The sequence below is a fragment of the Ambystoma mexicanum genome, chromosome 2p, assembly GCF_040938575.1.
Source record: "Ambystoma mexicanum isolate Mex_15411 chromosome 2p, UKY_AmexF1_1, whole genome shotgun sequence".
Lineage (NCBI taxonomy): Eukaryota > Metazoa > Chordata > Amphibia > Caudata > Ambystomatidae > Ambystoma > Ambystoma mexicanum.
The window spans coordinates 110,897,726-110,914,697 of record NC_090923.1 but is presented as its reverse complement, the minus strand read 5'-3'; the positions used below and the strand labels follow the sequence as shown (position 1 = coordinate 110,914,697).

At 41.9% G+C, this 16,972-nt stretch overlaps 1 protein-coding gene across 5 annotated transcripts in view; it reads right to left on the bottom strand.

Moving 5' to 3' along the window:
• Nucleotides 1-6,949: 6,949 nt before the first annotated feature.
• The window catches only part of GATA2 (GATA binding protein 2), a 58,080-nt gene continuing 48,057 nt past the window's right edge, over nucleotides 6,950-16,972 (bottom strand). For 3 of the 5 annotated variants that reach the window (XM_069643355.1, XM_069643354.1, XM_069643356.1), the window contains exons 4-6: nucleotides 16,573-16,751; nucleotides 13,340-13,465; nucleotides 6,950-9,246 (exon numbers count right to left, since the gene is read on the bottom strand). In XM_069643355.1, coding sequence (XP_069499456.1) covers nucleotides 8,947-9,246; nucleotides 13,340-13,465; nucleotides 16,573-16,751 — 605 coding nt within the window. In that variant the 3' untranslated portion in view covers nucleotides 6,950-8,946. The remainder of the gene's footprint in view (nucleotides 9,247-13,339; nucleotides 13,466-16,572; nucleotides 16,752-16,972) is intronic. The other 2 variants (XM_069643357.1, XM_069643358.1) reach the window with 2 other exon arrangements.

The window sequence follows — 16,972 nt, the reverse complement described above, 5'->3', positions numbered from 1 at the left end:
TCTCTGGTACCCTCCACCCCAACTAATTACAGGCTTATTACCACGGTGCCCTTCCTTCTCAAAATAATTGACAAGTAGCGTATTTGCAAATACAGAACTACCTTGAGGCCAACCATCTCCTAGGCTCGCGCCAATCCGGTTTCAGGCCACAACGTGGCACAGAAATGGCACTAATTGGCCTAAAAACCCAAATTGATGAACTCAAGGACAAAGGGAAATCTGCCATGCAACTCCTCCTTAACCTGTTGGCCGCCTTTGACCTGGTGGACCATGAAGTTCTGTGCAAACATTTAGCCTTGGCTGCCCACTTCTCAAGAGACGCTATAGTCTGGGTTCAATCCTTCTTAAATAACAGAACGATGAAAGTTTTCTCCCCATCGGCATCTGCAGGCCCTATCCAGACTACATGTGGCGTTCCATAAGGATCTTATGTATCGCTGTACACTATATTGACAAATTGGACAGGCTGGTGTCACCTACGCTAACTATGCAGATGACACTCAGATCCTCATTCCCCTTTCGAGCAATTATAGCGAGGACACAGCTTTGGTGAATAAAATCTACCTCTTCATTCAGGCATGGATGGCAACCCATGGCCTCTGCCAGAATGATGACAAAACGAAGCTCCTGATGCTTGGATCAGCTGCCAACCTAAAAAAACGGAATTCCAGCTAGTCTGCCTTCAACACAGATGGAAATATAATCAAGGTAGTTAAAGAAGTGAAAACGTTAGGTTTTTACCTTGATTCTACTTAGACCCTTAGTAAACAGGTAAATTCCCTGACATCATCATCTGCCTACACGTGCAAGCTAATTAGGGCTTTTAGGCCATTTTTATCCAAGGCCAGCTGCATTATCCTTGCTAATGCACTAATACTTTCAAAACTGGATTACTGCAACACCCTATACGTAGGTGCTAACAAGTATATCCTAGACAAAATCCAAATCTTACGGAACAATGCGCTAAGAACTGCTCTGAACATACCTATTGGAGAACATGTTTCAGAAATCAGAAGAGAACACCACTGGCTGAAGATAAATGACAGAATCTTGCTTAAAACACTTTCCTTACTTTCAAGTGCCTAAACAACACAGCACCACACTACCTAACGGAGAGAATTGTAAGAAAAACGTCCACCCGCCCCTCTGGAGCGGCTAACGCCTTCTGTCTGAACATACCCAGATTCAAGCTCCAAAAATCTGGAGGAAACAGTTTCCCCAGTGAAAGCTACCCAGTCCTGGAATACCTTACCTCTCTCACTCAGAGCCAACCAATCCTTCCTCAGATTTAGACGCAACACCTTGAACTGGCTGCGATCCAATGATATTTGATCTCTACTGTGTAATTATCTTACTCACCTGATATGCGCTTCCCGAAGAATGCACTGTACTTATACCTGCTTATCTCTTACTCACCTGATTTATACTTCCTAATGTATAACTCTGATGTATAATTCTGATGTTCTCCCCTGGACTATTCCCTGCTACCTTTCTATCTCTATGTAACTTGTCATACTATATAACCCTATCATTACCCGTAACTTGTCATACTCTGTAACCTTCTATCTCTACGTAACTTTTCAAACTATGTAACCCAAGCATTAAGTATACTTGTACTCGTTGCGCCCAGTTACCTACGGGTTCGGTGCACCCTACAAATTAATAAACAAACAAACATTCCCTAACTTTGTCAAAGAAACAGATATAAATTGCGAAGTCCGCCATCACCAAAAAGTACGCAACCATAGCCCAAAATAAAAAAGTCATGAATAAACAGTTCTTCAGAAGACCTGCAATACGAACCACTCGACAAACTTATATTAGAAGTCGAGCACCAGAAGGAGAAAATCCCTTCGCCTGTATCGCAAGTCCTATCAGTTCTATCTCTAACCCCAGCTATACCCCCTACACAGCCTCCCCTGGCTTGTTTTAATGTTGGAGCAGAGACGGGCAGAGATTGCTAAATCAGTTGCCATGTACATTAATTCTTCCACGGATGAATATGACAAATGTAATGAAACGTCCATGCAACACCGACTAGCAGCTCAGAAAATCCAATCTAATTTTACTTCAAACAATCAAACGGCGAAAAATCAACTGAATTTTTAAGCAAAATACACCTTCTTCCAATCAGGTCAGAATACCGGGCAACTAACACACTATCACCATCTGGTAATTCAATGCAGAGCCAGCCCCTACTCGACCTACGATCTACACAGAACTAGCATTCTGAATATATTCAGTGATGTCCCGAGTCTTGAAGACTTGTCATCATCTGGCATACATCAAGTGGAATTTTTGAGGGACACAGATGAATCTATAGCAAGACTCTGGATACAATCTTGTGTTGTTCTCAATACTATATGGCAGGCTAGGGATTCATTGTTTGAATTGGGTTTCCTCCTCAGTCAAGAGCTCACCATTGATAGGTCTATTCAATCCAAGTCGTTGGAGGAATCTACCTACCCCAAGAAAATAATTCCTCCGCTCCGGTCCCTGAAAGTCACGTGTATGCAAGGGCATTCCCACTCCTCGCGACAAATAGAACCCATCACGAGAGAACAGCACTACTCCCAGTCATGACTCATGAAACAAAAATAACTATCCGAGATAGATCACTCTCAGCGCTATAATCTAGCCAGTTGGAATACCCGAGGTTTCAAACACCTCCTCATGTACACGTCAAACGACTTAAACAAATATAATATTATTGCCTTGCAGGAAACATGGCTATCTGAACCACCTGTCTGGGATGACTATAATATCATATTGTTACCCGCTAAAACTTCTGCTAATGGAAGACCAAAGGCTGTGTTATTAATTGCAACTAAAGTAGCCTCCGGCCTCCAATTAGAACAATAGGCAGAGCCCAATATGTATATTCAGCTGCCCAAAATAAAGTTTCCATCTTAAACAATAGTGCTGATAAATGTCTATTGTAATCACACTTGGATAAAAACTGACACATTCGTCCAAGACCTGGGAGATACTTTAGACCTTATTAAAATGGACACATCTATAACACACACAATCTTAGTTGGTGACTTAAATATACACTGCATCTCTAAAACAACTGCCACAGAATCCATCCTAGTACGGCACTGGTCTTCTTTAATGGCCGGCAGGCAGCTTGTTGTGTTTAATGGAACTGTTCCAGGTGACATACCTCCAAGTAGCACCTGGAGAAGACTCCAGGAAAAGCCATCAGAGACATGTTTGCAATTGCTGAACGCTTTCAGATAAAATCTCAAAAGTACAGAGATCATGAGCTGCTCGCATTCACCTGGAGCTGGCATTCACCTCGAACTCCAGCTACATCAAACACTTATGACAGCGATCTTATTTTAGCTGAAGGCAGAAATCGATTCTGTTGGACCCCAAAACTCTTAGAAACTCTGCAAGACCGCATTTTAGCTAAGCCCAACGCTCTATGTCCACTAGCGACGTATTCTGAAGGACTTTATGTCGCAGCTTTGCAAACCTTCAAGCAATAATCGTGCATGTCAGCAAAGTGTATACATAGACACAAACATATTTATGACACTGAATTGCAAGAGAAGAAAGCTGCCCTCAGTCGATCTAAAAGAATGGCCTGTTTCCTGCCATCTGAGGCCAATTCTCGTACTCTAAGACCGCATAATCTCAGTACTGTCACTTCTGAATCCCCTAAACTAGGCCAACAGACCATACCATGGCTATTTTATGCAAAAAACCTGGTTCTCTTATCCAAGACCCCAAGAGGCCTACAAAATCGCTTGACTGCCTTGGTAAATTATGTCAATGGCAATCTCATAACAGTTAATATAGAGAAAACAAAGGTTTTGTACTCTGGCTCGAAGAGACAAAATGTAAAGTTCTCCTTCAAATGGCCTCTGTATGGAACACGACTGCAAGTAGTCAATGATTATTGCTACTTGGGTTTAAACATGAATAATCATAGCTCAGACCTTCCCTATCTCATGGAGCTTAAGAAAAAATGCTAACAGTGATCGCACAAGCTTGCATTATCCAGGCTAAGTACGGGAAATTCTCGTGTTTAATGTTAATGTTAATGTTAAAGGTCATTTGTACCGCGCACTATCACCACCGAAGTGGTCCCCTGGCGCTCTGGCGGTTCTGAAAAGGGGAGGAGGGGGGGTGGGTTAGTAGGAATAAGCTGGAAAAGTGCAAGAGAGCAGTGATGTGCTGTTGGCAGCCTCAGCCCGGTGGGTCCGTCGGCTGGGCTTGGGGTGTTTTATGGTCCGTAGTCGTCGTGTGCTGTTGTGCAAGTCTATGTGTGGTTTGTTGTTGCATTGTTGTGAAGTTTGTGCGGATTGCTGCTGTGGTTGTGTTTGGTTATAGTTTGAGAGGTGTATGCAGAGGGATGGAATTGTTAGTTGGTTGGTTAGTTGGCATTGCTGTCCTTGCAATTGTGGGATTCCATCTAGGTCCGGTACATGCTAACAGTCACATTTCTATCTAGATGCCGCGCAAGCTAGGTTCATAATTCTAAGTGTGGTGCATGCTAAGAGTCACATATGCTAATAGTCACATTTCTGAAATTCTATCTAGGTGTGGTATTTGCTAACAATCATATTTCTATTTAGATGCAACACGGGCTGAGTTTGAGAATTCCGTCTAAGTGTGGCACATGCCAACAATCATGTTACTGCCTAGATTTGGCACAAACTAAGCTTGAGAATTCCATCTAGGTGTGGCATATGCTAACAGTCACATTTCTGAAATCCCATCTAAGTGCGGCACATGCTAACAGTCATATTTCTGTCTAGATTTGGCGCAGACTAAACTTGAGAAATTCCATCTAAGTGTGGCATATGCTAACCATCGTATTTCTATCTAGATGCGACCCGGGCTAAGCTTGAGAATTCCATGCAAGTGCGGCACATGTTAACAATCACATTTCTGTCTAGATTTGGCGCAGACTAAACTTGAGAAATTCCATCTAAGTGTGGCATATGCTAACAATCACATTTCTGAAATTCCATCTAAGTGTGGCATATGCTAGCGTTATTAACATTCTATAATTAGAAAGTAGTGCCCACAGTCCTGTATGGTGCAGAGACCAGAGCTTTGAGACCGGAATCATTTTGGCTTCGACTAGAAGGGATGTTTTGGAAGCTGTTTTCTCTTTGCCTCTAACTCAACTTATGTGTATAATCAGACACAAATTAGGTTTACTTTTTCTTAACAGCACGTATGCTTGGAAACTATGTTCCTTGTATAGAAAATGTTTGTTAAATACTAAACCATGATCCCTATTGCATATCTTGTCTTCCCATCTAATGTCCTCCGAACATCGCTTTATAGCAACATGGAGCCAACAAACTATTGATATTATGGCAAAAGCCGACATCTCCTCTGAACTTCTATTAACAAATCTGACACGTGCCAAACAAAAACTTGGGCAGTACGACTGCATACATACTGGTCAACTATACATGACATGCACGACATTTCAAAACAACCCATACACCTTAAACGTTTTCTGTGCACCAGAGGCGTAGACAAGGTAGGGCCTGAGTGGGCAAGGCCCACCCAAAATCTATAAATGCCCACTCACCAGCGCTGCTTGGGCATTTACAGATGTTAATGCCCAACCAACTACGTTAGCTTCAGGCCCTACTTGTTAGACAATCCTGGCTACGCCTCTGCTGTGCACCTGAGCCATATCTAGTTAGGTTTCCATCACCGTCTTACAGAAATGCATTCCTACGATTTCGATTCAATCTGTTGCGAACAAATGATGTTTTGGCGAAACGAAAAATGATACCGAATTTTGGCAATGTACGAAGATTATGTTGAAAAACAGACCAATCTGAAACTCTAGAGCATCTGTTGCTAATGTGTCCTATTCTAGCAGATAAGCAAACCCTGTATTTTAAACTGTACTTCAAAGATTTTAGGATTGTAACAGCTGAAATACTGAGGCATTAAACATTTCAAACTAAACGTACAGCAGAATTGAATTCTTAAACTTCTTTTTTCGCTAAATATAGAATAAAGCATTTAACTTAGTCCACAACTTGCATATCCAGAATCTCCATGATTTTATCAGAACTAATTTTATATTGAAGTTAGCACAGACAGAATATTTCATAAAGTGTATTTGACTGATTGTGAATTTTTTATGCACAAGTACATTGCATTATGCTTTTAAAATGTATTTTGTGCCTCGTTGAACTTTTTATCTGTAACAGCATAAATTGAAAGGTTGATATTCTTTTTTTTTTCAGCCATGACAATAAAAAAAAAATAATGGCCAGCTTGTGCTGCAAGCAGGAATCTATTGGCAGCCAATGCAAATCTAGCATCAAAACGTCATAATTATTTGTACAATTCAGTTAAGAAAGTTATGAATCTTTATCCATTCTTCCGTTTTTCATGCATTTGCCCATGTTCAAATAACATATGCAATACTATCTTTGTACCCAAAACCCAGACACAGACATATTTTATTTTCGGAGTTTCTCCAAGCAAGTGTTCGTTAGATCCAGTCAATAAAATGAAAATGTTTGAGCTAGAAAATGACCTAAAAGTCATATTTATTGCATTTTTAAATGAAAGGATTAAAAATAAAGAAGGAGCATTTTAAACTCCTTAATACCTTGTAACTTTTGTTACCCGTGGCTCCTTATCGACATGGAGTTTGGTTGATTGCTTATGTTTGGTGACTACTGAATATTTGTGTGATGTATTCAATGCATTGCAACGCATGTTTGGATTTTATTATTGGGTAACTGTGCAGAGTTATCCTTACTATCATTTACCTTACTATGAACTTAACAAAATATGATTTGTGGTATATATTTCAATTTGTATTTCTTCATCAAAATGATCAATGCCCAGAGAAAATCTCTTGTCTCGGTCTTCTGTAACCAGATTTAAACCAAACTTTGTAAGAGTTGCAAAACTTGTTTTCTTTGCAAAGTGTAGTCTCGTCAGCCAGTCAATCAGTTAAGAACTTTATTTAGGGGCAGTTCTCATTTAAGTACATCGCACTAATGTGACATATGTCTCTTTGCTTGGTAAAAGCATATACGATTTGGCTGCATTCTTCCAAAGGAGGCCAATTGTTTTCACAAAAGTTATTTTATTATTATTAGCAATATTCACCTTTTAGGAATATGAGAATAGCATACACTTTTTACAGACAATATATAAACATGTGTACACAATTAACAATAATTTAGTTCACTAATCAAAATAAACAAGCCAAAACAAAAATACTGCAGAATTTAGCGGTTACAGGCACAAAATAATTTAAAATCTGGGTGGCTGTTGCCTACACTGCAGTGACTGACAATATATTGCACTTTGTCATCTTAAGTCGGAACTTCCCTGTGGGAATTGTAATAAGGTACAAACAATGTACAACTGTACCATATCAAAGGTAAAAATAAAAGGGGACTGTTATTGACTCAGTAGGGATAAACATTTACATATTTGCCTTTGAAAGTGTGTTTTTTTGTGCACTACCTTAAAAAGTGAAGGTCATTACCACCACACACATGCACACCAAAAATGGTGTGGTCCATAATGATTTAATCCGTTTTAAAATGCATATTGAGAAAAATCAATATATATCAAAACTATTTTGTTTGTTATCCAGCATTTTAAGGCGAGATACAACGTGTTTGATCCAAAGATTGTCACAAACGTTATGTTTAAGCTGTATACATTACCAAACACCCATTGCTGTACGGTTTTTCATCAAAAGCATAGCTAGATATGTACATCACGCGTTAAAATGTATGGAATTGTGTCTTGAGAAGTGTTGTGGATGGATCAGTGTTTGATTTATACTTAATATTGGCAATATCGTCCATAGTTTTTAGTCATTTGTGAATTATATTGTCCTATAATGAGAGGTTAAAAAGAGTAAACAAAAAGTACTCTTGTGCCAGCGTCCCTTGCAATGTGTGTGTTTGAAGGAAGCATGATGAACATGGTCATCTGAAGCTGTCCTGGTGAGTGCCCCATCACCTAGCAATGGTTATATTCCCCTGTCCATCACCCGTCATCATTCCTAAAGCGGAAAAACGATATGCACTGTGCACACATTCTCTGGATCTGAATGTGTGTGTGCTGTGTAGTCAAAAAGAGCATGTCCACATTTTACAACACATTTAACCTACCCACAACTGAAAACATAATCCATGAACACACTACCATCGCCTTGCCAAATGCCTGATATTGTTTTTAGTGAGTCTTTTGTCATGTTTTATTTTCCGTAGGATGGCATCCTTTTTTAGTACAATCTTGGGTGTGAATCAAAAGCATACAGGATTTTATCCGAATAAAGTACAACTTTGGCCCAGAAACAAACACATAGTACAGTTATATTACGCTATATATTATTTTCGTAACCGGTGTTTTAACATTTATTTAAGAGACCGTATGGTGGTCATCGAAAACCTTTAGAATAATGCTAAAAGTATGACCATGGCAAAATATCGTAATTCATGCAGACCAGACGGGAAGAGGCTCTTTAGAAAACCAAGAGCAAAATAAATAATTACTCCTCTTTTTAAAATTAAGCTTTATAAATGTTATAAAGTTGTCCTTATGAAAACAAAGTCTCACAATACAAATCCAGCAAAGGCTCACTGTGTGCCCGTGCTACTCTTCGAGATGGTAAATAAATGTACAATATTCACAGTAACAAAAAAGAAAGAAACACGCTGATTTGTCCTTATTCACTTTTGGGTTAATGTTGACCAATAAGTGAGAAACAGATGATTCTTTCTTCTTTCTTCAGTCCTTGGGGCAGAATTGGAAACAGGGGGAACGTAATCCACCTACCAAACTCCAGTGGGCTTAGAATTGAAGCCCAGCTGTGGGTCCCAAATCCCTTCTAATTCTGAGTTTGGCAGAATGTGCCATTCCATGCTTCTGCCAATGCCCCACTAGCTTCAGTCCTGTGGGTATGGGCAATGGATATCCAACTTATCCCATGGCTGTAACCATGCTGGAGTGATGTGGATGCCCAAAGGATAAGCTGGAAGATGGATGGATGGGAGTCGGTGTTTGCAAGATGTGTCCCGAGTGACTGAAATGTCCTAAGTGCCCCATGGGGTTCATGTGACTGGCCAGGGCAGCAGCACTGAATGGCGAGGACTTCTCCTGCATGCACTTGGACAGTTCCTCGAAACACTCTGAACCTTTCTTGCATTTTTTGGATTTGTTGGACATTTTCCTATTTCTGGTTTGAATCCCTTCCTTCTTCATCGTCAGTGGCCTATTCACCTGCAAGAAATGAGAAAATCAGGCTCGTGTGGACAAAAATGAACCTACTTAAAGTCAGTCAAGTTTCAGTGGCCAGTATTTGGTGTTTTCTTTTCAAAATTCACAATACTTCTAGCCAAACCAATTGGTCGCAAGCGTACAATAAAATCCACGTTGTTATCGGAGAAAATAATCATCAATAACCCCAAAACATTATCTGGCGATTCACTTCGAGGACCATTTTTATTGGTAGCTTAAGCTGTGTGTTTAGCTGAATGGATCCAAATGGGAGTTTTTATCTCTAAAATACAAACATTGTGCACTAAGACTATTGGACCGATTGGCCGAACCAGAACTTCCCAGTGTCAATTGGCTTTCATGTACAACCCTGCCATGCTTATAAAAGAAGAGGCATATAAGACTGTTGAGGTCTAAAAGCGAGCAAGCAGGCAACTGATGGACAAGCACTTCTCCCAGCATGCTTCAAACCTCTGGATTAGATCCCTATCCACATGAGAGCCAGCCCTACCCTCGTCTCGGTAAGGAGCGCCCTGTAAAGCGCCATTTTCGCCCAACACTAGGATCCTTGGAAACAAGCTGGCACAGCAAAGTGTTCTGGCTCAGACATCCCTAGGGATATTTTTGCTCATAAGGTGTGTGAGTCATGAGCATCATAACTATAGTTTGCATTCCAAGAAGCAAGATATTTAAAAAAAATTAACACTATGATGGCAGCTGGGGGCACTTAAGTAAACCACCCATTTCTCTCTTAACTAATAAAAATAATAATAAATAATAACTATGCCACCACACTCTCCCACTTGATAGTAAGCTCTGCTCTTGTTTTGCCATTGCTATTTTTCCACTGAACTCGTTCCTCGCTATTAACCGAAGCAAACTAAGTAGGAGCCCATGATCACATAAATATCATTTGAACATTCAACATTTTTAAAGACATATTGGCCATGTCCTAACATTCACGCAATGGAAACTTCCCCTCTACTAGATACATTTACAGAAGTTCACAAAGGCTAAAACTATAATTATATGTTTAACTTTAAAAATGTAAACGATCATAACACTTCACTGAGGCCATCAAAATGCCAAATTGGAAGTAGGTGGCACAAACCGTGAATGCCACCCCATTCTCATTTCAAGGCACCCGTGAAAACGGGCTGTTTGTGGACATGTGGGGCACAGACTGTTCTGGACACAAGAAAGGGGTCTGGTTTCCACAGCTGTCTCTTTGCCTATGTTAAACACAACACTTTTAAATCCACCTGTGTGGGGCTTGGGCACACGGGCAGTGTGAGGCAGTTTGCACTGCCATGCCCTCAGTCCATCTCCTTTCAAGGTTCTCATACCAGCGTATCCAGGTGTGTGCTGTATGCATACAGTTCATTGGTGTGATTGTAGTCACTGCAGTGATCACACTAGCTGTTCATAGTGCATTTAATTAAAAAGTCTCCATCTATCTGTGGTAGAAAACATGTAATGGCCATAGTCAAAATGGTAAATTAGTATCCTGGTGCACACTTAAGATAAGTCAACGAGTTCTGGGCCTCACCGTTCCCGAAATACAGATTGGTCCATAGTAAAAATATCACTGAAAGCATGTCTCATTCAACCCTAGAATTACATTCCAGAGGGCCTGTTACTAAACTCGTTATTTACCAACCCTGGGACCAGACACGCTGTCACTGGCCTGCCTTATTGGGCCTGAGTCGACTTTTTCGACCTTTTGCACAAAAAGACCACACATGGTAGCTGATTCCAGGACCAATAGTGATCAAGTGAAGCAGTTAAACAGATCCAGGTAGATGGATAAAAAAAAATCGGTGATGGTGCTCTCTAATAAACCGTGGAAGACTGTGCTGAGTACATTCATATGGCCCCTGTCACAGTTTACAAACAACGTTTAAAGTTAAAATGCCCGTTAGCTCCTAAAGAATATTGTAGCATTGTAGCATTTCATACTTTGTGTGCTTGGGCTTCAGCACGTGTTGAGTGGAGGTTTTAAGGCAAGCACGTTTTCATTACTTTCTCCATTTTACTTAGTTGCATAAAAGCCTGTACAGCAACATGTGGATTATTGGTTGAAATCCAGAGATGGTGGCTCAAGAAGAAGCATGCCACTGTGTGTATTGACGTAGTTTGTGTAAGATAAGTATTTTAATGTTATGCCTGGGATATTAAATGTGCTTTGTGGTACTTAAGTTTGCCTCTAAAGTTATTTGTTAAATGTAACGAAAATAACGGTATCGTGTGTGTGTGTGTTTTTCTTTAATTGTGCTTTTTGGCCATGCCACGTGTTGCCTCTTTGGCCCAAGCTGTAGAAGCCAAGCCTAACTAACGGCTTGTGCTGTCAGTGAACGCAGCATCACTATGCCAACAGATGAATGGCTCGGACTCTCTAGGGGGAACCCTTTAGAGAAATGAAACCCATAAAGCGTGTTAAACGCCAAACAGTTCAGGGTCTGGGCTGCTCAACATTTTCATCAATTCCGCACAAGCACACAAAGACTATTCTGGGTGGGAGAGTGTTGTGATGGATGGGCACTTACTCCTTTGATGGATAACGGGGGTGCTTGTCCCACCCTAGAGATACGATTTGCATGCAACTTTAACTAGGAGAGATGTGTGCGCGTTGTGACTGGCAACAATATCCTTCCTATGGGAAAACGTGGATCAGTATCATTGTAGTGCACATTTTTCTGTTTAGCCTCTACCCGTTGCTCCATCATGGCCAGGGCATCTTACTGCTGCATTCTTTTCGTTGTGTGTCTTTCAGCAAGAATGTTTTTTTTAAGGATTCTTCACCATGAAGATGTGTACAAAAAGGGATGCAGCATGTATGAAGGGGACAGAGTGCAGAGGGATCCTGCTGGGCAAGGCCGCAGCATACTAAACATGAAGCTCACCGTTGCTTTATGATACCCCACTGATGGTTATATTACTGAGTAGACATAGGGCCCGATTCACAAAGCTTTTTTCAATTAGTGAAGAAGGCCTGATTTACAACTGCGTTTTTCAATGGGGGAATCGAAATGAGGCACAACACATCTTTCAATGGGTGAAGAGGGCCCACAGTGTTATGGGGAAAACTTGTGAAACAGAAAACACATTTGGCACAAAGTACTCCCCCGCACCACCCCCTTCCATGAGCCTGATCTACCAAGTGTGTTTCAATGGGACAGGGCCCTTCTAATGGGCTTTTGTAAATCCGGCCCTGTTTTCTAAGCTGCTTTTTTAATACAGCTGGCAAAAACGGTGTAGGTGGTCTGTTTAAAAGATACATTTGTCTTTTTTCCGTACAAAAAAACACCTTTGTCTGTTTATTAGCAAAAAGGGTAGTAGGACCCTGGTTTGGAAAATGTATATACATGTTTCAAGATGGCTGACGCCTCAGACAACCCGCACAGACCATAAAAACACATCCAAAACATTCCACGGATGGGCCTGATTTACAAACAGGTTTTCAATGGCACTTTCCTATGTTAAAACCTGTTTGGATATCAGACCCTATTGTTCATAACTATGCTGCATTTGTTAAATGTGGCCATGCTACACGGAGTGAAGGGTTGGCAACAGAGATGATTTGTGTATGTCAGTAAGATTCTATATCCCTTTACCGACGTTTCTTTTCTCTAATTTATAATGCCAAAATGACTTTTTTTTAAACTCATCAAATTTTTATTTTTTTATAATTTTGGGGGGTTGCCCAAACCCCCTTTTTCCTATATAATAACTCCTACCCAAACCCCGTACCCACCCCTTTTAACCTCTTACCACCTATATATTTCGATACATTTTTGTCATAGTAATTTCGGAGTTTAAAATTACTTTGAAAAAATAATCTGTCGGCAAAACAACGGGATACGGTCAGTACATTTGCAAGAACTTCTACTGCATTGCCCCCTTGGGTTTCCATGTACTCAAATTAGGCCTGACGTGAAACTGTTCAATTTTGGGTGAAGGGCTTGAAATTCAGTCAACACTAAAAAAATATCAAGTGGTTCTTGACCAATCTCATGCCAGTAAAACTCCTTGATAGACAGATGCAGCAACTCAAGTGCCTTACAAGCCTATATAAAACAAGACGGGCTATACTCACGTTGTGCAATTTATAGTACAGCCCACAGGCGTTGCAAACTGGGTCCCCATTTGCATTGCGTCGCCATAATGTGGTGGTGGTTGTTTGGCAGTTGGCACAACACGTCCCCGCTCGTCTTGCAGCTGACTAAAAATGAAATGAACAACACTCAGTTAAAAATAGGTCATTAGTGATAAAATAACAGGTTTTTCCTGGAATCGCGATTGCATATTTAATTTACATTAGTAAAGCAGTGATATTACAAGTGTGGTACATGGGTTTTATTGAACCCATTATGTACCATTCCTAAAGCTATGACTCCCTGCTATAAACTCAAAGCCACAACTCTCCGCTACCATGCCACCACAGTGAAATATGAAAGTCATGTTTCACTGAGGAGATGTCACACACCCACACCCCTAACTCGCAGTGCCATCAGGTACCCCGTCGTGCTCCTGCCCAATCCTAACTGCAGCCCACAGCCTGCCCACACTGGAAACAGGAAGAGAACCCTACCTTTCTCCTGAAATGCAGACGAAACTTATAGACACCCAAATATAACATAACATTGTACATTGGTGACTATCAACCAAGTGCAAATATTCAACCTCAGCATTCAGAGTCACACCAGACAACTGGACTCTCATCGATTGGAAGTGACTAAACTCCGCTGTGGAGCATTCCTCTCTAGTTGATAGTTGGCCGGAGTTAGGGGTACCTATTATTTTTCCATGTGATTTTCCCATTCCAAAAAACACGTTTGTAAATAGGGCATTGGAATGTGTATAAGGAAGGGGGATTTTGGAAGATCTGTGGGATGCTAGTATCTGGGCCCAAGCTCCTTTAAGGGCCAACAAGTCACGCTGATCCCCGTTTCAGAAAAAAGTGACCCAAACGCGAATCGCTTTTTTGCAGACACGAGAATTGAAAACCACAGGACTAGTTTTAAAAAGGCCAGGCCAGGCCAGGCCTGCAAATACAGGAGCAGGGTGTTTACGTGTTTCGGGTGGTTTCTGGGTACTGCTCATGGGAGCTGCTGTCTAACTCGTATTTCCTTTCACATCCGGCGTCCAAAGATCTCGCTCTAGGAGTTGATGGGCTGCGGGGGCTCATTTTATGTTTTGTTTTTTCGGGACATCCAGCCACACTAAGCAAAGCTGCCAAAATTGAAATCACGAGCCCCCTGAAAATCATTCTCCTGTAGCCAGCTTCCCCAGCACCTTGTAACTTGCGTTCGTGCACCATAGGCAATGTAGCTCAGATGGCCACGAAAATATATTTATTATTCTTGGTTTCTTTCATTTTATTTGTAGGGTATTGAAAATGTTAAAACAGCCGGCCTTAGTTGGCATGACTCGCCTAGAGGAAAGAAAAAAACGATCAACCCCTGTTCGAGCCGGAAACAGAAACACAGAGTTTCCTTATCTTTGCAGAGCAGACATCCGGATAGGAAACAACTAGCAAGACCTTCTAAAGGGCACAGGCAACAAAAAGGGGTGCAAATGAAAACACGCCGAGTAGGTGACTCCATGGAAAATGAATGGTTTCAAACAAAACATGAAGGGGATTGTGTGGTGGCGAGAACAACTCGGGCCAGCTCACCGACTGCACAATCGAAATGACTCGGTGCCCTTCAGACAATCAAATAAAATGGATGTTGGGAGGGGAGCCTGATTTATCGACTCTCCCTGCTTTCTGGATCCCAGATCCCTGGGCCTGATTAGGTTAACCCTTTAGTGGCAGGTCTCCCGGAGCTGGCGGGTCACCGACCCATACAACTGCACTGTGCTTGAGAGGCTGAAAAGAGCTTGTAAGAAATGCACGGTGCAAGCCGGATCAGTGACTTCACGTATGTCTTGCGGATTACCCGCACATATTCCATCGCCCATTCAAAGTATCTGCCTCCACAGCGGAAGAACACGGGCGGGTTCTTTGCTTATTTGGGAGGAAGGCCCCTGTCCACTTTTTCAGGCAACGATCTTGATTTTTCTGCATGTTCCACTCTCTCCTAAACTCAACTGCCTATTATTCAGCTGCAAAAAAGTGATGCGTGAATATGAACGTGGGTCTCGAACTTAAATCATACCAGCCCCCTTTACATAACATTCCTGGCCTCTGGCTGCATATGCAAGTCCTGGGAGCAAGGGCGGGATGGGGTCACGAATACGACAGCTGACAGGCATGCCACGGACAGACCCGCTCCCGTTTCAGGAAAGTGCCTGCACGTATTCAGAGTGCACTGCCTTTCCTGGGGGAGGATGGTGTCACATACCTGGGCGTGTTAGCCAACGTGGGTGGGGAGTGTGGAAGGTGCTCCAGGCTGTGGTGTGACCTGGAGATGACACCAGCGGCCAGGCACACCTAGCTATCCCCCACCGGCGTGCAGAGGGAAGGTGCAGGCACCTTCCAAATACTGGGGCTCCACAGAGGAAAGACCACCGGCCTGATTTACAAAGCGTTTTTCAACCGAAAAATCCCATTGAAAAACACTTTGTAAATCGGTCCGCATACACAATGCACGTATGCGGTACAGGGGGAATGTACATTTCTCTACACGTTGTCCGTCCAAGTTGTAGAGAAAATAGCAATCCTGTGACCCGTCTTTGGGGACGGAATGGGGGGGGGGGTTATTGAGGGCAGTGTGGTGGGAGCTTGTCACATATCGAGAATGCCACAAATGCTAAAAGTGTGTGGTGTTTAGATTACAAGAATCCACTTCAGGTCAGGTACTGCTGCGGAAGGTCTGTGCCGATTCGGGGCTTCTATGAAGGCGCGCTGTGCAAACCCCACGAAGCATTACATCAACGCTAACCTGTGGGTCTGTACCTACACCTTACTGTGCGGGTTGTCCTTATAGGTTTACTTCCCTTTATGGGGGCGGGGTTGGGGGCGTTGGTTGCCTACAATATCCCCCGGTTTATAATGGTAAACGCACAGAAAATTCATGTCGAGGAAACCGAAGCGTAATTCAAATAAATAACAAATCAGAACACCGTGAAGATTCATCTCATGGCATCTTAAAAACAGGACTGTTTGGCACCAGTCTCGCGAATACACAGTTCAGGTACATATCATCCATACGTGCAAAAGATATCGAAAGGGAGGGAAGTATCATTTGTTCAAAATAAGGAAAGGACAACCCACACTAGAATCGCACAAAACGCTGTGCACAGCAATAACACAATGTTTTCTGACATGCTTGAGTAACAGTGCGGCATTGCATTACTGACAGTACTTATAGAGTGAACACCTACCAGCCTTCTCTTTGGTTTAATGAGAGGTCGGTTTTGACCATTCATTTTGTGGTACAGCCCGCAGGCGTTGCAGAGATAGTGTCCGGTGCCGTCTCTTCTCCAGAGAGGGGTGGCTGTGGCTCCGCAGTTCACACACTCTCTGCCTTCTAAATGGAAACACGAAGAAACCGGGTTTCTTTCTTTAAAACAAATTCACAAAATCGTTTTGCTGTGTCCTTTAGGCAAGAGGGTTATTATACAGTTTAGAGAATAACACAACCGACTCTATGCACGACACTGCTATCATTTTCTGTACATGTCATTTAATAGAAATTCTTACTTTCAAATATACCACACCAGAAGAAAACAGCTATTTATTAGCAGATGCCCGGCAGAATCATTATTTAAATAAAAAGAGTAT